General features: G+C 45.6%; 1 protein-coding gene across 8 annotated transcripts in view; it reads left to right on the forward strand.

Moving 5' to 3' along the window:
* The window catches only part of LOC110498654 (teneurin-3), a 426,574-nt gene that overhangs the window by 103,982 nt on the left and 297,912 nt on the right, over positions 1-24,680 (forward strand). For all 8 annotated transcript variants that reach the window (XM_036954326.1, XM_036954328.1, XM_036954327.1 and 5 more), the window contains exons 3-4: positions 13,974-14,377; positions 23,468-23,749. In XM_036954326.1, the coding sequence (XP_036810221.1) occupies positions 14,113-14,377; positions 23,468-23,749 (547 nt within the window). In that variant the 5' untranslated portion in view covers positions 13,974-14,112. The remainder of the gene's footprint in view (positions 1-13,973; positions 14,378-23,467; positions 23,750-24,680) is intronic.

Here is a 24,680-nt window from a genome sequence, read left to right on the forward strand (position 1 = left end):
TTCACCCCATATCCTCTGTCACTGTGCTTGTTCAAACATTGCCCAAATGATTAGGTTAGTTGATGGAACTGAATACTCAGTCTTTCCTTCCTTCCCTCCCTCCCTCCCTCGCTCCCTCCCTCCATCGCTCCCTCTCTCCTTTACTCCCCGCGGACCCAGTCTGTTGGACATTCTGAGACCACATCCCAATTGGCTGCCAATTCCTGTAGGGCTCTGGTCAAAAGTAGTGCACTATGTAGGGAATAGGGTACCATTTGAGACATAACCTGAGGGTGCCCCTCTGCAGCTGGGTCCACTGAATAAGGAGTCACCTCACCCCCCCCTCTCCCCCCTCTCCCCACCTCAGCCCTCTCACCCTCCCCTGTACAAGTGGCCCATTGTCTCCGCCCTCCTCCTCTCTACCCCTGTCTGCCTGAATGCTGCTACCTGTTATTATGTGGGAGAACATAGAGGGGGAAGAAAATAGGGAAAAAGACAGGGGACTTAATCAATGGTTCCTTTGTGACGTCGTACCGGCCACCCTCCGGTCCAAATGCATAAGGATGCGGAACGGCGAGCCAGCCGGAGGCCAATTCATCTCAGCGCTTGATAATCTAATGATTACAGCTCTGACATCACACCTGGGTGAGTTCTAGATCAGTCCAGCCCCCCCCCCACACACACACAGAGACTGGGAAAGACATGACGCTTAAGGAATGTGGCTGTAGAGGTTTACGAACAGCTATGTTGGGCAGCGTTAGAATGTTATAATGCATTATTACACCGTAGTGAGCTCCAGAGACATGGGAGGACGTGCAGAGCTCTCCGAAACGACATGACATGTTTGTAGTCCATGATAAAGAGGCAGATTAAATGTTTAGGGACCACAAATAATAAAGATAAATGGATCACCTACATTTTCTGATAAATTCCTCTTTGTACTGTATCTGAACTGTAATATTTGATTATCCCTCCCTTCTGGTATTTACTTCAGCCAGTAGTTCACTTGTTATGTCATTCTTTGGGCTTGCCCTGCTTCGTGTTTGTGTGAGATTCCTATTTCTCTCCATCTCTCTCTCTCTCTCTCTCTCTTTCCCTTCCTTCCTTCTGTTCTGTTCCGTGCCTATCTGACAAAGCTGCGGCGTTGTGTTCTGTTCTTTAATTCCTCTCTTCTCTCGGGGGTGAATTGGTAGGGGCGGACTTGTAATTGTGTCCTCATTGGATTGTAGGGATAAGGGGAGGGCAGGTAGGAGGCGGGTTAGCGTTATACTACTGGAGAGCAGAAGATGGAGAGAATCAAACAATGAAAGGGGGAGAGGAAGATGAGATTGAGAGATGAGCAGAGAGAGAGAGTCTGATTGAGAGAAAGGATTACTCGCCTACAACACCGTTTATGAGTTAGCAGGATATGAATGATCCTGACTAAGGACAAAAGAGATGAGTGCTGATCTGAGATCAGCCACTGTTCAGTAGGATTCAGTCCCTGTGTGTCCCCTGTGTGAGAGAGGCCGTTCATCGGTCTCCACTTTCTCCATCTTCCTCGCTCTCTTTTTTTCTCGCCGTCTCTCTTCGTGCCGGCCTGCTGTGGTGAAAACACTATCCAAATGATCTCTCTCTGTCCACCTCTTTCTCTGTCTCTCCGTCGCTCTGTCTGAGGGGTGAAGGCATAATGAGTGTGCTTGGTTTACCAGATAGTCTGACGGGGAGAAAACCCGAGTCCGTGCCAGAGCATAATGACAGGGCCCTCTGAGAACGGGCTAGCGGGTCTTTACCTCCTTACTGGCCTGGTGGAAGAGAGATGGACAGAGAGAGATGGAGAGAGATTCAGAGAGCGGAAATAATGATTGTTTAGATGTGATGAGCTGAGGAGTGCCTGCGCGTGTTTAAGAGGAGGAAGGCGTAATGAGAAGAGCGAAAGTGGGCCTCCTCATATCTCTCTCTCTCTCTCTCTCCCTCCCTCTCTCTCTCCCTCTCTCTCTCTCTCTCTCTCTCTCTCTCTCTCTCTCTCTCTCTCTCTCTCTCTCTCTCTCTCTCTCTCTCTCTCTCTCTCTCTCTCTCTCTCTTTCTCTCTCCCTCTCTCTCCCTCTCTCTCTCTCTCCCTCCCTCTCTCTCTCTCCCTCTCTCTCCCTCTCTCTCTCTCCCTCTCTCTCTCTCTCTCTCTCTCTCTCTCTCTCTCTCTCTCTCTCTCTCTCTCTCTCTCTCTCAGACACCAGGTTATGTAGTACAGAGGGGTTCCAGGCGGTGGTTTATGAGGACTATGGAGGTAGGAAGTGTCAGGGTAACTTAGTAGGACTGGTTAAAGTGTACTTCAATGAGTTGAAGAGGTCATGTTGCTCTGACACTTTGTTTAGAACCATTGGAGGGAGAACCGGTCTTCTGTGCTTCTATGTGGGAGTTTAGTTGATATGTTCTTTTTGTAGAGGAATGTAGTTTTTGTTGTGTGTCCTTACAAGTGGTTGAGTTTGTTTGCATGCCTCTGTGTGTATGTGTCTGTTTAGAGTTGGTGTTTGTCAGAATGTTCCTATGTGGGTGTTTACTTTAGGGGGGGGGGGGGGGGGGGGGGGGGGGTGTTTACATGTGTTTTCGTGACTTTGTTTTATTTTAATTTAATTTTAATTTCACCTTTATTTAACCAGGTAGACTAGTTGAGAACAAGTTCTCATTTACAACTGCAACCTGGGTGTGTGTCCACATTCATTAACTGGGGGCGGCAGGGTGTGTACATGTGTTGATAAGTAAGGGGAATGAGTGGTCGGGTCAGGCCCTGTGAGGCCTGTGATTGGGTTAGGAGGAAGTGCTGTGTGTTTGGCTTCGGAGAGGGGTGATGGATCAGAGCTGGAGTAGAAGGAGAATTAGGACTGGCCTGAATTAGACTACCTAACCCTTCCCCTCTATCGGACTGACTGGTTCCTTTTGGGTCACACACACACACAACTAGCCTACCGGGTTAAATAAAGGTGAAATTAAAATAAAATAAAAATAAAACACAGTCACGAAAACACACACACACACACACACATACTCACACTGTCATGTACACACACACTCGCTGTCATGTACACACACACACACACACACACACACACACACACACACACACACACACACACACACACACACACACACACACACACACACACACACACACACTCACACTGTCATGTACACACACACTCAACCCATCCTTCACCCCCTCTCTCCTCTTCCCCCACGCCATCTGGAAACAACTGGACTATTCCCAGCCCTCACCCAGACCGGGACACCCGGCACGAATTAGGAGGGACAGGGGCCAATTTATTAGCTCCTCTGCCCCACTCTGGCTCAGGTTTCTAGCCCAGACACACTGCTCCGTTCCCGAGAGTACTGAGCACAGGACGCCCTCGCAGGGAAACCTAGAGGCTTGTGGGTTGTCTGGGTGGGGAAGAGGGGAGATGAGGGGGAGAGGAGAGTAGGGGAGCGTGGTGGGGGTCTTTAGCCCTGGGATAGTGACACAGAGCAGGGTCACACATATGTAGAACAGGCCCTGGCTCTCAAACACAAGACACCACTCCCCCAGTCTGATGACTTGTGTGTGTGTGTGTGTGTGTGTGTGTGTGTGTGTGTGTGTGTGTGTGTGTGTGTGTGTGTGTGTGTGTGTGTGTGTGTGTGTGTGTGTGTTTGTGTGTGTGTGAAAACACATGACAGAGAAAGAGAGGGGGATGACTGGAGGTAAAGGTAGAGGGGGAGAGGCTAACACGGAACCCAAACCGGCTGCGTGCGCAATTGTGCATAAATGTATTTTGTCCCCCCACACCAAACTCGATCACGACACTCAGGTTAAAATATCAAAACAAACTCGGAACCTATTTAGCTAGTTTGCTGTTGCTAGCAAATTTGTCCTGGGATATAAACATTGAGTTGTTATTTTACTTTAAATGCACAAGGTCCTCTACTCCGCCAATTAATCCACACATAAAACGGTCAACCGAATAGTTTCTAGTCATCTCATCCTTCCAGGCTTTTTCTTCTCTTGACTTTATATTGCAATTGGCAACTTTCATAAATTAGGTGCATTACCGCCACTGACCTCATTCGTCTTTCAGTCACCCACGTGGGTATAACCAATGAGGAGATGGCATGTGGGTACCTGCTTCTATAAACCAATGAGGAGATGGCACGTTGGTACCTGCTTCTATAAACCAATGAGGAGATGGCACGTTGGTACCTGCTTCTATAAACCAATGAGGAGATGGGAGAGGCAGGACTTGCAGCGCGATCTGCGTCACAAATAGGAATGACTTCGATTTTAGCCCTTTGCAACTCAGGAGCTCGCTGGCGCGCGCAAGAACTGTGGGTGCAATAATTGACTAATATAGATTTCTACATTCATTTTGCAACGCTCACGCACGTGACGCGAGCGGTGTAGTCAGCCTGTAAGTAAACATTTCTAGTAGGAAGCACTTTGACATGATTTACAGCGAGCTACGATCTTCTTTGTGTTGGCAGACACTCCCTCATTCCTGTGTTACATATCTGGCCCAGGAAGAGACAGATCTCCATGAGAGAGAGAGAGAGAGAGAGAGGGAGAGGGAGACAGAGAGAGCGACAGAGAGAGAGAAACAGAGATCTTACCTCAATTATCACATCCTTCCATCCAGACTGTGAATTGCCGTCACCGTGTCCAGAGTGACACTCGGGTCATTACTAGCTTCTCATGTCACTGTCCAGATACCTTCTGATACGGGTCCTTCAAATGTCTGACAACTGTAAACCAAAGGATGCTTGAAGCAAATAAATAGGCTTTTATGATCATCCAGTCATTTATTTTACTGCACAGTGAAATGTTTCTCTTTCATTACATCTATTCTGGAGAGTCTCTGTTTTTGATCATGAGAGATCTCCCCTCTCTCTCTCTCTTTCTCATCTCTCTCTCTCTCTCTCTCTCTCCCTTTTTCTCCTCTCTCCCCTCTCTCTCTCTGTCTCCTCTCTCTGTCTCTGTCTCTTCTCTCTCTCCCACTCTCTCTCTCTCTTTCTCCTCCCCTCTCTCTCTCTCTCTCTCCTCTCTTTCTCCTCCCCTCTCTCTCTCTCTCTCTCTCTCTCTCTTTCTCCCCCCCTCTCTCTCTCTTCTCTCTCTCTCTCTCTCTCTCTTTCTCCTCCCTCTCTCTCTCTCCTCTCTTTCTCCTCCCCCTCTCTCTCTCTCCTCTCTTTCTCCTCCCCTCTCTCTCTCTCCTCTCTTTCTCCTCCCTCTCTCTCTCGTTATCCTCTATCTGCCATTCTCCACTCTGTGTGGTACCTAGTCCTGAGCGGTACCTCTCTCTCAGCCTGACTTGATAACCTATACGGTGCCTTTTATTTCTCTCTTGTTTTTCATATGTGGCGACTTCCTTCCATTGAACGTTTTCTGTTCCAGCTGATTATGTCCCCCCCGTCTGGTTGCAGAGCTCTGCTGTGACTGTAACTCAGCCCAGGAGTTCCAATTTCACACCATGTTCCACAGTGTACTAAAAAAAACAAAATCTGCAATGCTACGTTTCTTCTGTAAAGACCCCAAACCATAAGTCTCTCTGCTTAGACTCTCTCACCAGCTGGCTGCTAACGTCATCCACTACCACTCTGACTTCAGTTAAAACTGTTCCCTTTTTCTCAATCCCTCTCTCAACGCTGCCTCCTGCTCTCATAGAATAAATATCTTTCACTATTTCTTCTCTCTCTCTCCCCCTCTCCCTTTGTCTGTCTCTCTCTTTCTCTCTCTTTCTCTCTCTCCCCCTCTCTCTCTCTCTTCCCTCTCTCCATCTCTCGTTTTCTCCCCCTCTCTCTCTCTCTCTCTCTCTCTCTCTCTCCGTGCTGCCTCCTGTTCCTGCTCTCTTTTTCCGTTCTCTTCACTTCTGTTCCCTTGTTCGGTGGCCATGCCTCTTGTTATGTGAGGCTGCCACACAGAAGCTGAGAGAGAGAAGAGAGAAAGCAGACTAGAGCCGAGGCTGTCTGGCTGAGATAGTACTGTCACTGCAGCATCTGTGTTCGTGTCTGTGAGGAATACCATGGAAAGTGGTAATGATGTAACGCTAGTAAAAAAGCATCAGCCACATCACCATCATAAACATCAACATCATCACTCTGCTCATCTTCAATGTAGCAATATGAGACAAGTTATAGTAGGGGCTGTGTCCAGCAGTTTGCCCAACGCTTGTGTGTGCACGCACATGATAGTTTGTGTATTAAACAGAGAGGACACCAAGGGAGAAGGTCAGGGTAGCTATACTACCTCACTGCCATTAACAGGGATGAGAGGAGACAGAGGACATTCTGTCTCTATTTACTTCTGCCACCTTATACATCCTCTGATTATCTTACAGGAAAGAGAGAGGGAGGAGTGGGGAGGGAGGGAGAGAGAGGGGGAGAGAGAGGGAGGGAGAGGGGGAGGGAGTGGGGGGAGAGAGGGAGAGAGGGAGAGAGAGGGAGAGCGAGGGGGGGAGAGAGCGAGGGGGAGAGAGAGAGGGAGGAGTGGGGAGAGAGAGAGGGAGGGAGAGAGAGGGGAGGGAGAGAGAGAGGGAGGAGTGGGGAGAGAGGGAGGGAGGAGTGGGGAGAGAGGGAGGGAGAGAGGGGAGAGAGAGGGAGGAGTGGGGAGAGAGGGAGGGAGAGAGAGGGAGAGAGAGAGAGGGAGGGAGAGAGAGGGAGGAGTGGGGAGGGAGGGAGAGAGACGGAGAGAGAGAGAGGAGTAGAGAGGGAGGAGTGGGGAGGGAGAGGAGAGGAGTGGGGAGGGAGGGAGGGAGGGAGGGAGGGAGGGAGGGAGGGAGGGAGGGAGAAAGAGAGGGGAGAGAGAGGGAGGAGTGGGGAGGGAGGGAGAGAGAGAGAGGGAGGGAGAGAGGGAGGAGTGGGGAGAGAGGGAGGGAGAGAGAAGGGAGGGAGAGAGAGGGGAGAGAGAGGGAGGAGTGGGGAGAGAGAGAGAGAGAGAGAGGGGGGGGGGGGAGAGGGCGAGAGGGAGTGGGGAGGGGAGAGGGCAAGAGAGTTGGAGGAGTGGGGAGGGAGGGAGAGAGAGAGAGGGAGGGAGAGGGGGAGAGAGAGAGGGAGGAGTGGGGAGGGAGAGAGAGGGAGGAGTGGGGAGGGAGAGAGAGGGGGGAGAGAGGGAGGAGTGGGGAGGGAGGGGGAGAGAGGGAGGAGTGGGGAGGGGGAGAGAGGGAGGAGTGGGGAGGGAGGGAGAGAGAGGAGGAGGAGTGGGGAGGGCGAGGGAGAGAGAGAGAGAGAGAGAGGGAGGAGTGTGGAGGAGGAGGGAGAGAGAGAGAGAGAGGGGGAGAGGGAGGGAGGGAGAGAGAGGGAGGAGTGGGGAGGGAGGGAGAGAGGGAGGGAGAGGGAGGAGTGGGGAGGGAGGGAGGAGTGGGGAGGGAGGGAGGGAGGGAGAGAGGAAGGAGAGGGAGAGAGAGAGACAGAGACAGAGAGGGAGGGAAAGAGAGAGGGAGAGAGGTAACCCCAAGGCAACCTGGAACACACAAAAACATCCTCTCACAATATAAATGGGTCAGGCTCTCCTCTGTCTCTTTCCCGTTTTCCTCCTCTCTCATTCTCTCTTTTTGCTCTCTCTCCCTTTTTCTCTCTCTCTCTCTCCTTATCCACCACTCCCTCGTTCCGCATCTTGATGACTCCCATAATCTGCCTGCTGCCATGAGATTAAAAAGAAAACCGCCCTGTTTTATGATAACATTTGTGGGATAAACAAAGTTGTTTCAACCTCCTCTGTCTCCTTCCTCTTTAATCTGCTTTCTTTGAGTTCCAGCAACGATTGTTAGGTTGTTATACAATGTTTCCCATGTGTGTGTCTGTGCCTGTGTCTGTGCCTGTGTGTGTGTCTGTGTGTGTGTGTGTGTGTGTGTGTGTGTGCGTGTGTGTGTGCATGCATGCCTGCATGTATAGTATGTCTACTTTAAGCCAGGCAGCCAGGGTTTCAGGCAGGGTTTCAGTACTGAGCCCGACAGGGAGGGTTTCAGTACTGAGCCCGACAGGGAGGGTTTCAGTACTGAGCCAGACAGGGAGGGTTTCAGTATTGAGCCCGACAGGGAGGGTTTCAGTACTGAGCCAGGCAGGGAGGGTTTCAGTACTGAGCCAGACAGGGAGGGTTTCAGTATTGAGCCCGACAGGGAGGGTTTCAGTACTGAGCCAGACAGGGAGGGTTTCAGTATTGAGCCCGACAGGGAGGGTTTCAGTACTGAGCCAGACAGGGAGGGTTTCAGTACTGAGCCAGACAGGGAGGGTTTCAGTATTGAGCCAGACAGGGAGGGTTTCAGTTCTGAGCCCGACAGGGAGGGTTTCAGTACTGAGCCAGGCAGGGAGGGTTTCAGTACTGAGCCAGACAGGGAGGGTTTCAGTATTGAGCCCGACAGGGAGGGTTTCAGTATTGAGCCCGACAGGGAGGGTTTCAGTACTGAGCCAGGCAGGGAGGGTTTCAGTACTGAGCCAGACAGGGAGGGTTTCAGTACTGAGCCAGGCAGGGAGGGTTTCAGTTCTGAGCCAGACAGGGAGGGTTTCAGTACTGAGCAAGGCAGCATAGTGAGGAGAACCAGATCCAGATAGAGCTGAACCAAAGCTGAACAATCCATTAAAATAGATGCAGATCAGCCACCCCGACCGGCTCTGTCTGCTTCACATTATGGCAAGGATGCCTGCGCCATTATTCTTAAAATGTCTCAGTGTAGTAGTGCTGATCTAGAATCAGTGGTGTCTTTTAGAACATAATGATTACGATTACAAGAATAGGGAGGACCTGATCCTAGACCAGCACTCCTACTCCCTATATGAATACAGCCCTGTAAGAAATTGCAGCCGCCCCATGTCTGCTTCACATTACGGGAAGGATGCCTTGTGCCTTGGCTCTGTATCATTCCACTGAGCGATCCCGTGTTTATTTAAGAGAAGAAAGAGCCACATTAAAAACAGTGGGATAGTGGAATAGCAGCGCCTGATGCTTCCAAGCTGTTGCATGGGAGAAGTGTGTAGGGAGTGTTTTTTTAAGGAGTGAATGGTGGCAGTGGTAGTAAATGGAGGAATTCCTATTGTTCTCTTAGTACATAAAATACAGGGCCCTGGCCTTTATCTCTCTCTCTCTCTCTCTCTCTCTCTCTCTCTCTCTCTCTCTGGCTCTCTCTGTCTCTGTCTCTCTCTCTCTCTCTCTCTGTCTCTGCCTCTGTCTCTGTCTCTCTCTCTCTCTCTCTCTCTCTCTCTGGCTCTCTCTGTCTCTGTCTCTCGCTCTCTCTCTGGCTCTCTCTTCCCTTGTTTCTGTCCCTCTTGCTTCACTGCTTGCACTCCCTACCCCACCCTCCTCTTTCTCTTTATTTCTGTTCTCTCTCTCTCCTCTTCCACTCCTATCCTCCTTCCCTCTCTCATGCTGCGAGTCATTGATCTATGTGTTCGTACTGAATAACATGTGACATACATGAGCAGAGTGTGTTGCTCAGACCTCTGTGGTACCGGATGGCCTTTCCTAGAAAGAGGGGACAAACACTGCCTGAGGTGGCTGGCGGAACCCAGCACCCCTGTGGGAGCTGACGGAGGCGGTGGTTTGTAGACAAGAGGGCAGCAGGGTTGTGTGTGTCCTGTGGAGCAGGGGGCAGAGTGTCCCTGAGGTGAAGCAGCAGGCTTTCTCAGGCACCTCTCTGAGGTCACCCCGTAAAGAGCCCTGGGGAGAACACACACATTCATCTAGACACACACACACAACCTGCCAATAACCCCTGGGTGTGCGTGCGTGCGTGTGTGTGTTAGAGCCTCAGGTAAAACGAGTAATCCTCTCTGTCAACTCAGACGTCATCTCAGTTCACCACATGACTTCACACTCACGCATAATGCACACACACACACAGATTGACTCACAAACACACTCTGACAGTCAGCATCACAGTTCATTGCTGATGAGGTGTTTGACTGGCTCGAGAGAATATGACCGAGTTAGTGTGTGGGTATGTGTGTGTGTGTGTTCACGGGTATCATGATTGCATCTTTTTATCATAGTGAAGATTGAAAGATCATGGAGAAGGGAACTAATAAAACAGGAATGAGCTTACATCAGCAGCAGCAGCAGCAGCTGGTGTGTGTGTGTGTGTGTGTGTGTGTGTGTGTGTGTGTGTGTGTGTGTCTGTGTGACTGTGTCTGTGTGACTGTGTGTGTGTGTCTGTGTGACTGTGTGTGTGTGTTGGCGTAGGTAATGTACTTACATGCAAAACAGTCCTGTCTGTCACAGGAGTGGATTTTCCTGCTCTGCTGTTCCACTGTAAAACCACAGTAACTCTACAGCTCTCTCTCTCTCACCTGTTTAAAAGCCCTTCACTTCAGTTGGCCCACGGGTTTAGTGTATGTTTACTTAGTATTTTGTAATGACAGTTGAATGACTTGGATTTAATTAGATTTGTTGCAGCGTTCATTGGCGTCAGTTAAGAACACACACAAATACAATGAAAGGATTTAGTCATTGTTTAATTTGGGTATTTGTTTTAGTTTGGGTGTTTTCCATCAGGTAGGACAACTGACAGCATCTCTACTTCCTTTATTGTCTGTGATCAAAATCCGACTGTAAGTTTCCATAAAAAGAGACGAAGGATAAGAAGACAAATCAAAGGATGACGTTTATATGAACCAGCAGCATTTCATTTTAAGAACAAACTATTTCAACTCTGTCGCTAAGCACACAGTATGTCAATGCATATTTGTGTTTATTTTTACTATTTTTTTTAACTAGGCAAGTCAGTTAAGAACAAATTCTCATTTACAATGACGGCCTACACCGGCCAAACCCGGACGATGCTGGGCCAATTGTGCGCCGCTCTTATGGGACTCCCAATCACGGCCGGTTGTGCTACAGCCTGGATTCGAACCAGGGTGGCTGTAGTGACGCCTCTAGCACTGAGATGCGGTGCCTTAGACCGCTCGGGAGCCCGGATATGTCAATGCATAGCTATCAATTATTGAAACATTTTCCCTTGAAATGTTGTTGAAGTATAACTGTGTAGCTACAGCACTCTCTCCTGTCTGTGTTTCTGACTGAAGCACAAATGAGATCATCTTGGCTAATGTTATTATGCGAAGACATTACCATAATAGTGTTCCAGCCACAGCGTTCTTTTCCCGTCTAAAACTCTGGCTCCAGTCATTGAACCAAAGCACTTTTTAATTAGGAATTTAATGACCAATAATGCACTTGATCAGCCAGACCTAATTTCATTTAGACTCAGACAAATCAGATAAACGTTGTCACTCTCTTTGTGTCACCGGAGGGGGGGGGGGGGAATTGGTCACATTCACCCATTTTGGTTTTGAATGAATAATTGTTTTCAGTGATTAAATCCGTTTTAGTGTAATGTTTTGACAATTTAAATACGTATAATGTTCAGAGGAGACGTTAATAATGTTTTCTCTGTATAAGATCCAGCACATTAGTATTAAGTCAAACTGAAAATTATTGTAAACATTGAAGAAAATGATATTATCCAATAAAATAATCTTTGTTTGATAAACTTTTTCTAATGACCGTTTGCAAAAATTATATATATATATATATATATATATATATATATATATTACTGTTATTTTACCAGGTGAGTTGACTGAGAACACGTTCTCATTTCCAGCAATGACCTGGGGAATAGTTATGAGACAACAAATGTGTGTGAATTGAAATGATTTATGTATATTTATATTATTTAGCTCAGGGACTCCATCTAGCAAGCTTTCGGTTACTGGCCCAACACTCTAACCACTAGGCTACCTGCCGTCTTACTGGCTGATCCTGACAGATCACCACAGTGCTGCTGATCTGATTCACACACTAAGTCTCATTCCCCCATAAGCACTTCTCACAGCTCAGTCACCTCTCCTCCTCTCCCTCCCTTCCTCCGTTACTCATTCACTCACTCAGTTGTCACTCTGCCCTCCTATCTGCCTCATAAACTATAAGCCCGCAGAGTGAGGAGCTGTCTTTCTCTCTGTCTCTCCCTCTCTTTCTCTCGCTCTCCCTCTCCGCATACTGAATCAGTATTAATATTCATGAGTGATGGGGCGTTGTTGGGGCTGCTGATGCTCATATGCCACCTCTGTAGACGTATTTGTCTATTTAAGATGACCACGAAAAACGTGGGAATCAATCAATCCGCATCATTAATCCAATGGAATATCAAATATTGAAATAGCATGGGCAAATGAGAGAAACAAATGTATACAATGTAACACCGACAATAAGGCATGCACTAGGGATGGGGGTGTGAGCATTTAGGTCTGGGCAGATGAGAATTTAGTCGTCATTGTGTATCTTTGTGTTTGGTGTGTGGGATACTCTGTCTATCCACTGCCATGCTTAGGAAGACCTGATAACACACACCCTTGTGTGGGGAAAACATGCAAATGATGCTGTCAACCTTTTCAACCAGGAGCGGCAGCCTGGCATACCTTAAAGTTACCCTTTAAATAACGCCTGTTCTCTCATTGTCATTTGTTCAATTCCTCCTGATAGTGAGGAGAGAGAGAAGGCAGAGAAAGGCTGATTTACCCTCCTCTTCTGAACAGAAGCCCTATCTAATCCGTTTTATGTTTTGCCCTGATTCCCTTTTCCCCAAATTCCGTTTTCTCCATTTTGTTTTTCCAGGTTTCTGTTTTCTCCTGTTTTTAAAAAATTATTTTTGCTCTGAAAATCACATTTAAAAAAAATAGAAAAACAACTAAATTGGATGTTGTAAGTCCACAACAATGCTTAAACCAGATCAGGATACCACTATTTAAATTGACATTTTTGGTGTAAAAAACAGACTGCCATGCAGACATGGGGAATTCTCCCTGCCCCTTCAGAAAGTCACAGGAAATACAAATCCCTGATGCATTCTGTTCATGTCTTATGTTAAACTTGGGCAAATTAATACATGTTCAGTTCATTTAGTTGATTCCCTACTAAGTTGAATACATTTTTGGAATATTGATGAAATCCGTTTTAATGTCTGGATTCCATGATTCCGTCTGTGTTCTCCGCATCGCAGATTTTATAGGGCCGTAGGAGCATCTCTCCCCATTTCATTAGGAAGAATCTACCTTCTAAGCCTCCCAAGTGCCTCCCTCGCTTTGCTATCATCTGGGACGAGTTTAGAAAACTTAGGCAGGAAAACCTTATCAAGAAATATTTTGATAACTTCAAAAAAACGACGAATGAAGTCTGAAACAAATACATGTTTGAGAAAGAGCAGCCATGCACAATCTCTGGGAGACCTCCAGAAAAGGGCCAGCCAGGATTCCCAAATTAAAAAATTAGAAGCAGAGAAAGTTTTTTTGGCTAATAAACATACCCCCAGGTGGACTCCATGCAATGCTTATTACTCTGACACACACACACACACACACACGTTTATTGCTCCTCTGTCTTCCATTAGAAGTATGTCGTTTTATTTTTTGTTCTCAGGATGTTGTCTGTAGATTTGATTAATTCTCGATGGCAGCAGGGCTTATTAAAATGTTTTCCTCCTCTTCTTCCTTCCTCCTTGATACACACACATGTACACATGTACACGCACACACACGTTATTCTTTGCTTTCAGTCAGGTCTTTTTATCTAATGGATGTGTCGTACTTATCAGCAACTCTAGACACATACCAGATCAGGGGGACGGGCGTAATCAATTAAGTCCCCCCCCCCTCCTCTCCCCGCCTTACCTCTGGCTTTTTTCTCCCTCTCCCACTCCCACTCCCCTCTCACCCCTGCCCTCCCGACTTCAGTTCCCAAAGGCTGTTTCCTGCCTGCCTCTCCTCACTCCGATGCACTCAGGCCCTGCCAAGACACACACTCACACAAGCAAGTGTGCGCACACACACACACACTGCTGAACACTCCAGAAGGTGGGGAGGATTTAAGGATCCCGGGAAGATTAAGTACACAGCTTAGCGCTATCTGACCGCTGTGTCTCACGCTTTTCCTTTGATTTTCTTCCCCTCCCTCTCTCTCTCTCTTTCCCTGTCTTCCCTCTCTCTCTCTCTTTCCCTGTCCTCCATCTCTCCAGGTAGCCGAGCCTAAGCGGAGCGGGTTGGGCGGACCCTCCCTCCTCCACCTCCCCCCCCCTCATCCTCCTACTCCTCCAGCGTCCCGGTCCGTGCCGTGTTTGTGTCTATCCGCCGGGGTCGGCGAAGCATGCTGGCAGTATGGACGTGAAGGAACGCAGGCCCTACTGCTCGCTGACCAAGAGCAGGCGCGACAAGGAGCGGCGCTACACGGGCTCGTCCGGCGACAGCGAGGAGTGCGGCAGCGGCGGCGGCGGTGGCCCGGGACCGAGGGTACCCACCCAGAAGTCGTACAGCTCCAGCGAGACGCTCAAGGCCTTCGACCACCAGGACTCTTCCAGACTATTGTACAGCAGCAGAGTGAAGGAGATGGTGCACCGTGAACAGGACGAGTACACCCGACAAGGTACTATTTAGCCTAGTTAGATATCCGCTGCTGTTGTGCCTTTGAGCAAGGCACCTAGCATGCTCTAAGTGCGCTGCCCTGCGGCTGACCATGTAGGCAGTGCTTGAGGTGGGCCTGGTACTTACCGGTACAGAGAATCATCCGGCACCTCCATTTTTTTCTACTGCTTGAGTACCGGAACCTCTTATACCACCTTGACTATTGGCTCTAAAATATGATCACCAGGACTGGAAATGTAAATATGATCACCAGGACTGGAAAATGTAAATATGATCACCAGGACTGGAAATGTAAATATGATCACCAAGACTGTAAAATATAAATATGATCACCAGGACTGGAAAATGTAAATATGATCACCAGGACTATAAAATATAAATATGATCACCAGGACTGGAAAATGTAAATATGATCACCAAGACTGTAAAATATAAATATGATCACCAGGACTGGAAAATGTAAATATGATCACCAGGACTGGAAAATGTAAATATGATCACCAGGACTATAAAATATAAATATGATCACCAGGACTGGAAATGTAAATATGATCACCAGGACTGGAAAATGTAAATATGATCACCAGGACTGGAAATGTAAATATGATCACCAAGACTGTAAAATATAAATATGATCACCAGGACTGGAAAATGTAAATATGATCACCAGGACTATAAAATATAAATATGATCACCAGGACTGGAAAATGTAAATATGATCACCAAGACTGTAAAATATAAATATGATCACCAGGACTGGAAAATGTAAATATGATCACCAGGACTGGAAAATGTAAATATGATCACCAGGACTGGAAAATTCAATTGAGCACCAGTGCCTTTGCCATTCCATTCCAAGCTGTCTGTAGGTTTTACTCTGTAGTTACGGTCAGCTGTACCTGCATGAACTCTTCCTTAGGTTGGCCCCTAAGAGGTGAAGTCTCTGTTTACATACGATTACCTCAGGTGGGCCCCCTCCATGTTGACTTATGCCACCGAGCTGGGCCACAGCTCAAATGTTTACCTTAGATAAGGGATAAGGGCCGACTACTTCAGATTTAAAGTGCGTTCAAGGACGCGACCCTGCCCTATGAGGAATCTGTTTCTGTGGATAAGGGACGCGGTGTAATTACATTTACAGTGCACTTATGTCATGAAGAAACCATGTTGTAGCTACAGTTTCAATCCAAAAAGAAGAACTCTCATTACCTCTCTGGTTGGTATCTCACTAGGTGCTGGTCCTCTGTAGCTCAGCTGGTAGAGCGTAGCGTTTACAATACCAGGATAGTGGGTTCCATTGCCGAGACCACCCATGTGTAAAAATGTATGTCTGCAAGCATAAACTATAAGTGTCTTGGGATAAAAGGGGTCTGCTAAATGGTATATAATAGCTGCATGGTTAGTGTTGATCATGAACACTGGGGCTTGTCTAGCTGATAAGGAGCTCCAGGGGTAATGTGTTGACAGGTAGATGGGGGTATTGGGGTAAGGAAAGGGGTAACAGTCTGGGTAGGTTGGGGATATGTATGGCATCCTCCCCATATTAACAGACACGAGACAGATGGGGGTGGCAGGTAGCCTCGAAGTTAGCGCGTTGGGCCAGTAACGGAAGGGTGCTGACAAGGTAAAAAAATAGAAAATTGTCAGTGACCTTGAGCAAGTTTAATTGCTCCAGGGGCGCTGTACAATGGCAGCTCACTTGTGTGTAACAGAACAAATATAAACACCCCCCAAGTTATTATCGAGACACCCTCTCTGCCTCTCGCTGGCAGAGCTAGTCCCCTAAGTGGGCCACTCGGTCACTGGACTTTTTGGGCCACAGCGTTCGCTGGACAGACTTAAGCACTTTATGTTATACACACACCTCTTGGCTAAGCACCTCTTTGTGTCTCCTTGCCCAGTAACTCACTTAGTACCTGCCCTCATAGGAGCTTATGGTGACATTATGCTATGCTAATATAGCTAGTACTATTTGTTTATACTGTATGTTAATGTGGTGACACCATAGAAATAGAAGAGGTAGAACGGGTTTGCCCTGAATGGGGATGCCCATTCTATTCATTCAAATTCTATGGGTTTGACATTGACCTTAAATGGTTTGGTCACTTCAGAAATAATAACGGGACAGTATTCATTTGTGAAACTTGATGGACTAAAACTGGAATAATTAGACTTGTTGACCATCAGAGCTAAAAATAAAAAACAGTGATTTTTGTCATTATTAGATTTTATAACGCACAGCGAGCGCATATCTCTGAAACTGTTTTGAACTCGTGACATGAACTGGTTTGTGGAAAGATGGAGGCAAAGCGTTTTACCAGGTCCAGCCATATTTTCCAGAAACATAACAAAAGTACTTGGAAGTTCATTACTAGTTCATTGATTGTTCCTCCACTCCAATTAACAATTCATAAATAGTGGAGAGAGAAAAAAAACGCCATTACTTGAATTATCTTATCATGTACATTTTCATTGCCACACTAATTGGTGCTCATTTAAAATGTATATAATTTTAATTGAACTGCAGTGACTATCTTAGTTATGTCTGTAATTAACACGCCTTTGTAGTCACTCTTATTCCTAGATCAAAGATTGCTCCAGACAGTATTTTATCCACAGATTTCACAGTCAATATTTTATCCTTCTTATAATGTAAATGATCTCGGAGGGAATGTGGAAGATTTTTCATATTTTTTTGATCAACCAATGATTTGACCGTGCTGTGAAACTTCTGGATTCTACTACCACGTGGGGCATGGCATGCAATCAGAACCAATTCACAATGAGGATGACTTATATGTAGCTTGAGAACAACATTTTCTTATTTGAATCTAAATGTAGTTAAATAATACTCTACCCTAAATGAGATAAAGCATGTATTTATCTGAATCTTCGACCATTAAATATTTCAATATTTTAAAACGAAAGAAGCCATATATGTAGTTGTTGTCACTGATATGGTCATTTTACCCAGGCCTGTGGAATATAAAGCAGTTGCCTCTCATTGAGATACTTGTATTACGTTTATATTACAGTCATTTTCAGAACTGCAAAGGTAGTGAGGCGTGAAACACTTTCCCATTATCCCAAAAAAGAGTGAATATTAGCTAGTCTTGTATTTAAGTTATTCACCACAAATCAGCTAAGCTGGAAGAACACGTTATCAGAGTGAATGTATACTAATCTAAGGATTCAAAAGTAATATAATAACTTATTACTGAAGCAAAAATGATCACTAAATACGGTCACTAAATGAGATACGATAATCACTGAATAGTATTTTAATAATATTTTTTTACAAACATTTCACAGCATTTATAAGTAAAAAAAATCAATATATATGTTTATACATGTTCAGGCATGTTTTTAGCCAGCCCGTTCCTATCACCACGGCAGCTAAACCCACTGAATGGAATGCAGTCTAAATCCAAATGTAGGTGTGACATAAATGTCTTTAAGCGAGAGAAAAGAGTTTAGCTTTGCAGGAAATGAATAGCGTTAGTTAAAAAAGGAACTAAATGAGTTATGTATCACAGACTCTATTTTTAATTGGATCATGTTTTAAAATTCCCCAACGTAAAATGCAAGCCTCTTCAATTGTAGTAGAATGGTTAATAGCCCTAAGAGGAATTATACATTGTATTATTGGCTGTAGTCATAGAGATCCTATACAATTATATAGTATTCTAATTCCATGCCTGTAGTTGTGTTGGCATATGAGGACCCAGATAAATAAATAGTTCATTTTGATCCATGGTTACTGTGTCTTGTACAATTTGTTACACATTTAGGAAATGTTTGTACATGATTTTCTCCCAGATATTTCTAAGAAGTATTTTGTTCGATGGCATATTCAGAATTGTTATATTAATGTTGAGAAAAAAATGTAAATATGTAAAACTATACATACTAAAATTATAATATTTATACATATTATTATTAATAATACAAATATGATTTTTTTACAATTATTTTGTATTATTATTAGTAGTAATATTATGTTGTAAGTTTTCATTCATTATTAGTTAAACTAAATGAAATGTGTAGTCAGTGTATGTCAGAAATAAAAGCCTTAATGTGGAACACTTCCTTAACTCCACCCAGATGACTTCATATGATTGTTGACGGCTGTTGTTGCCGTTTGTCTTGTTGAGGTGGCGGCGTCGCCTTTGAAGTAGTGATTTTACGCTTTCAAGGCCTTGAGATATTTATGAAATCACCAACCAGATTGGAAGTGCCTTAACTACCAATCTGTCTGCCAGGACAACATAGCAGAGCAGCCACCATCTTCTCTCCCATCTGCACCACATTACCCCTCCCCGAGAACACACATGCACGAGCTCATACGCACACACCATATTCCGTCTGCTTGCAAGAGGAAAACACTTTTACTAAGTCTCTGTACTCTACACTTGGGATTTTTATCTGTTAATATTTTGGCAAATATTCTCAAATTAATTTGGGGAGTTTCAATTAATGGTTTCCATAGAGATTGCAGTTATTTGATCATTTCGGTGGCTCCAAATCTACTGTATTTAACGTTATACTGCTTAGTTAGGCTACTGTACCTTCTTACTTGTGGGTTTTTTTGCAATGCAAATGAATTGTGACTGGATTGTTTTCTACAATACTAGTGGGTCTTGAATTCCTTTCAGCCTGCATAATGTTACCGCATTAGATATAACCAAAGTGCAGCCACATATGAGATCAATCATTAACACAGCAACCTCTGCCAAATATTTCTCTCTCTCGCTCTCTCTCTCTCTCAGTTGATGAGTTGATAAGTTGCAGACATTATGTGTATTTGCTTCATGCGTTGTAAATTATTGCTACGTACCCTGAGCCCCTCCAGTGATGTTTGCCGTTTCCTACGCGCCAGCCAACATTAGTAACCCGCAAGTAATGCTTTTATAGGGCATTTATCGTTGGACCTTGTGGGCTTGGCGTTGTGCCCACCTGCACTGAAACAGTGGCTAGCTCAATAGGCCGTTCCAAGGTGCTCTTTGTTGTTGGGTTTTGCTGGGCACAGACGTCAATTCAGCGTCTATTCCACCAACGTAATTTCATTGAAATGACGTAGAAACAACGTTGATTCAATCAGTTTGTGCCCAGTGGGCCAGCACTGAAGTGCCCTTTATGTTAGCATGGTTCGAACCGTGTTTTTGTTATGCTAACGAGTTCAGCTTGAGCTGCGGAATGCGTTCTGCTCTGCCTAAGCAAAACGGACTGTATCATAGCGTGCTATTTTGCGCTACAGCATTAGGCCTATGTTGTGTTTCAGCGATGATATGTTTTGCTTTAGGAGACTATAGATTCCCCATCGGATGTTTTGTTTTGCGTTGGATATTTCTTTAGGCGTTTGGCTCGCTCCTCCAACGCGGTATAAATTGCCTTTAGCAAGTCGTGTTTCACTGAAGTATGTATCGTTTGAGTTGTTTCGTCATGCTCTACTTCAGTCGTTAGAGCAGGAGGTAGACTAGCAGATTTTTATCGGAGCCGATGGTCGGGTGACCGGAACCTAATTACCATAATTAGTAATAATAATTAACATCGAACAAATTGACGACAACTAAGCCCTAAAAGAGATTGGATTTGAAATAACAATCCTTTCATAACTTGATTACATTGAGACACGATCACGTTTGTCCCTTCTATTTATGGGAATGCTTAGGAACAGATTTGCTAAATTAAACACGTTTTTATCTGAATTACTGGTGATTTTAGTCTTCAGGGGGCTCCATAAAATAAAAGTTTAGGGTGTCTCCCTCCGTTTGATAATGAGAGTTTTCCATTAGGGCGTTGGTCTTGTAGTGCTGATGTTTACAGTGTGTTTTCACTGGGGATTTCAGGCCAGTTGATACTGCACCCCACCAACCCCCATCACAAAAAAAAAAGTCAGCACAGGATTTGTTTTTTATTATCTCTCTTTCTTTTTAAGCCCATGCAGGATATTTTTTGCTCAACATCTCCAGTCCAAATGCCTCCCCAGATGCTGGCTAGGCCACATTTACCTGTCAGTTTCTATTTTGTTAGCACCTGGGAGATGGCTCTCCCCCTTCTCTCTTCCGTGGCGTCCCAAATGGCACCCTATTCCCAAATATATAAATTGTCGGTCCCATGTTTCATGAGCTGAAATAAAAGATCCCATACATTTTCCATACGCACCAAAAGCATATTTCTCTCAAATTTTGTTCACAGATTTGTTTACATCCCTGTTACTGAGCTTTCCTAATTTGCCAAGATAATCCATCCACCTGTTTGGTAAATCAAGGTGCACCTTGTACTGCAGACAATAAAAGGCCACAAAAAATGTGCAGTTTTATCACAACACAATGCCACAGATGTCAAGTTTTGATTTAGCGTGCAGTTGGCATGCTGACTGCAGAACGTTCCACCAGAGTCGTTTTAGAGAATTTGCAGTACGTCCAACCGGCCTCACAACCGCAGACCACGTGTAACCACACCAACCCAGGACCTCCACATCTGGCTTCTTCACCCGCAGGATTGTCTGAGACCAGCTTCCCAGACAGCTGATATGAAGCTGTGGGTTTGCACAACCTAAGAATTTCTGCACAAACTGTCTCAGGGAAACCGTCTCAGGGAAACCGTCTCAGGGAAGCTCATCTGCGTGCTCGTCATCCTCACCAGGGTGTTAACCTGACTGCAGTTCAGCGTCGTAACTGACTTCAGTGGGCAAATGTTCACCTTCGATGGCCACTGGCTGGAGAAATGTGCTCTTCACGGATGAATCCCAGTTTCAACTGTACCGGACAGATGTCAGATGGCGTTGTGTGGGGGAGCGGGTTGCTGATGTCAACGTTGCGGCGGGTAGCCTAGTGGTTAAAGAATGGGGCCAGTAACTGAAAGGTTGCTAGATCGAATCCCTGAGCTGGAAAGGTACAAATCTGTCATTCTGCCCCTAAACAAGGCAGTTAACCCACTGTTCCTAGGTTGTCATTGTAAATAAGAATTTGTTCTTTACTGACTTGCCTAGTTAAATAAAAAAAACAGTGCCCCATGGTGGGGTTATGGTATGGGCAGGCATTAGCTACAAACACAATTGCATTTTATTGATGGCAATTTGAATGCACAGAGATACCGTGATAACGAACACAATTTAATTTTATTGATGGCAATTTGAATGCACAGAGATACCATGATGAGATCCTGAGGCCCATCATCGTGCCATTCATACACCGCCATCACCTCATGTTTCAGCATGGTAATGCACAACCCCATGTCACAAGGATCTTTAAACGATTCCTGGAAGCTGAAAATGTCCCAGTTCTTCCATGGCCTGTATACTCACCAGACATGTCACCCATTGAGCATGTTTGGGATGCTCTGGATTGACGTGTACGACAGCGTGGTCCAGTTCCCGCCAATATCCAGCAACTTCACACAGCCATGGAAGAGGAGTGGGACAACATTCCACAGGCCACAATCAACAGCCTGATCAACTCTATGTGGTCACACCAGATACTGACTGGTTTTCTGATCCACGCCCCTACCTTTAAAAAAAAGGTATTTGTGACCAACAGATGCATATCTGTACTCCCAGGCATGTGACATCCATCCATACACAAGGGCCTATTGAATTTATTTCAATTGACTAATTTCCTTATATGAACTCAGTAAAATTGTAGAAATTGTTGCATGTTGCGTTTATATTCTTGCTCAGTTTATATAGCCATCTATCTATCCATCTGCCACTGGTCAAATACAACTAAGGCTGGGGAGGGAGGGAGGGGGTATGTCTGTCTGGTTCTCAGTGATAGGATGGATCTGAGGGTCGGGAGGCTGGAGGTCAGAGGGGCCTTGGGGGGGTGGGCGATATCAGGGCTGAGAATTACCAGGGACCTCAAGTTACGATATAATCACTATACTTAAGTGCTGATACGATATGTATTGTGATTCTCACCATTCTATATGTACTGTGATTCTCACCATTCTATATGTACTGTGATTCTCATCATTCTATATGTACTGTGATTCTCACCATTCTATATGTACTGTGATTCTCACCATTCTATATGTATTGTGATTCTCACCATTCTATATGTACTGTGATTCTCATCATTCTATATGAACTGTGATTCTCATCATTCTATATGTATTGTGATTCTCACCATTCTATATGTACTGTGATTCTCATCATTCTATATGTATTGTGATTCTCACCATTCTATAGGTATTGTGATTCTCACCATTCTATATGTATTGTGATTCTCATCATTCTAAATGTATTGTGATTCTCATCATTCTATATGTATTGTGATTCTCATCATTCTATATGTACTGTGATTCTCATCATTCTATATGTATTGTGATTCTCACCATTCTATATGTATTGTGATTCTCACCATTCTATATGTATTGGGTTTTGATACTGTGATTTTATTGTGATTTGATGTTCCAAACATATTGCTCCCCATATGTCTGCTGCAGAGAGACAAGAGAACCAGGAGAAAACCCATTTTGAGAAAACAAAATCAGTTATGGAAATAAAGTTTTGGTGCAGGTACAGGTACAGCCAACTAGTGTAAAAATAATATTGCGATATTTTAAAAACGATACGATATGATATCGTCAAAAATAACATCCCAATATGTAACTGAATAGATTTTTCCCCCCATCCCCTGTATATAGGGCAGGAAGAGCTTTTAATGTGACAGATGATCTGTTAGTGACAGGGTTCAAGGTGTTTTGTCTTTACTGCCAAGTTACTGTCAAGTTAGATCAGCTGTACTCCCTGTGTTCTCCTGTAAAAGGCCACTGAATTGTTCTCCCTGGTAAATGCTAGCTCTCTTAAATATCTCTGAAATACTTGACATTTAGAATAAAATACTCCAGCGCCTCTCATATTGAAATTGTTGATGTCCTCAACCTTGTTCTTTGTGGAAGAGTCTTTAAGATCCTCCATCTTGTTTCCTCTCCTCTCCTCTCTCAAAACTCCCTTTATTCTACTCTGTACTTCCTGTATTCTCTTGTAAAGGGGCACTAGTTTTTCCTTTGGAAGACATTTATTGACCGGTATACATGTTCAGGGTTCTAGTGTTGATGACTTCTATCTCGTTTCCTCTCCTCTCAGGGCAGAACTTCAACCTGAGACAACTGGGGATCTGTGAGCCATCCACGCGCCGCGGCCTGGCCTTCTGCGCCGAGATGGGCCTCCCCCACCGCGGCTACTCAGTCGGCGCCGGCTCCGACGTGGACACCGAGAACGAGGGTGTGATGTCACCGGAGCGTGCCATGCGGCTGTGGGGCCGTGGGGTGAAGTCGGGCGGCCGGAACTCGTGCCTGTCCAGCCGGTCCAACTCGGCCCTGACCCTCACCGACACAGAGCACGAAAACAAGTCGGACAGCGATAATGGTGAGTCCGGTCGGTGTGCACAACACACCTTTTTATTTCTCTCTCTCTTTTATCTCTCCTTCCTTGGCTCGGGCCACCTAAATGACAGGAGCGTGCACTGACACTGAGGGATCGGTGAAACACGGTTGTTGGGAAAGAATGTTGAATGAGAGTTGGTGTCGCTCAGCGTTCCTTTCCTCTTGTGACCACTTCACTTGAGAAGATGCAGCTGTGAACTTGACAATGAGAGAATTTGAGGGAACTCAAGAATTAGTTTGAGTGTGAATGGGTACTGTAAGTGTATGTCGGCATGTTCATTGAAGCCCACTGATTGGTGAAGGTGAAGGGTTAACCCCAAGGCGTGGTGACAGACTGTTGGATTATGACTCTCAGGGTTTGACTTTGTTCTGAAGGCGAAAGTGAAGAGAGAGAGAGAACCCTGTCACCTGCTTTCTGCCCTCTACTCCCCCTCTCCTCTCCTCCGCTGCCCTCTGCTCCCCCTCTCCTCTCCTCCGCTGCCCTCTGCTCCCTCTCTCTCCCGAGCTGCCAACCTTTTTTTGATTAAGTTTCCCCAGGTGGCCCCTAGAGCGCCATCACATATAGCTTTGTGACTCTGTCTCTGTCCCTCCCTGTATTTCTCTGTCTCACTCTCTGTCTCTCTTTCTCTGTCTGTCTCTCTTTCTCGCTCTCGCTCTCTCTTTCTGTCTCTCTCTCTCTGTCGCTCTCTCTCTGTCGCTCTCTCTCTGTCTCTCTCTCTCTGTCGCTCTCTCTCTGTCTCTCTGTCTCTCTCTCTCTCTCGCTCCTTTCTCTCTCTCTCTCTTTCTGTCTCTCTCTCTCTGTCGCTCTCTCTCTGTCTCTCTGTCTCTCTCTCTCTCTGTCGCTCTCTCTCTGTCTCTCTGTCTCTCTCTCTCTCGCTCCTTTCTCTCTCTCTCTCTTTCTGTCTCTCTCTCTC

Source organism: Oncorhynchus mykiss, chromosome 19, assembly GCF_013265735.2.
Source record: "Oncorhynchus mykiss isolate Arlee chromosome 19, USDA_OmykA_1.1, whole genome shotgun sequence".
NCBI classification, from domain to species: domain Eukaryota; kingdom Metazoa; phylum Chordata; class Actinopteri; order Salmoniformes; family Salmonidae; genus Oncorhynchus; species Oncorhynchus mykiss.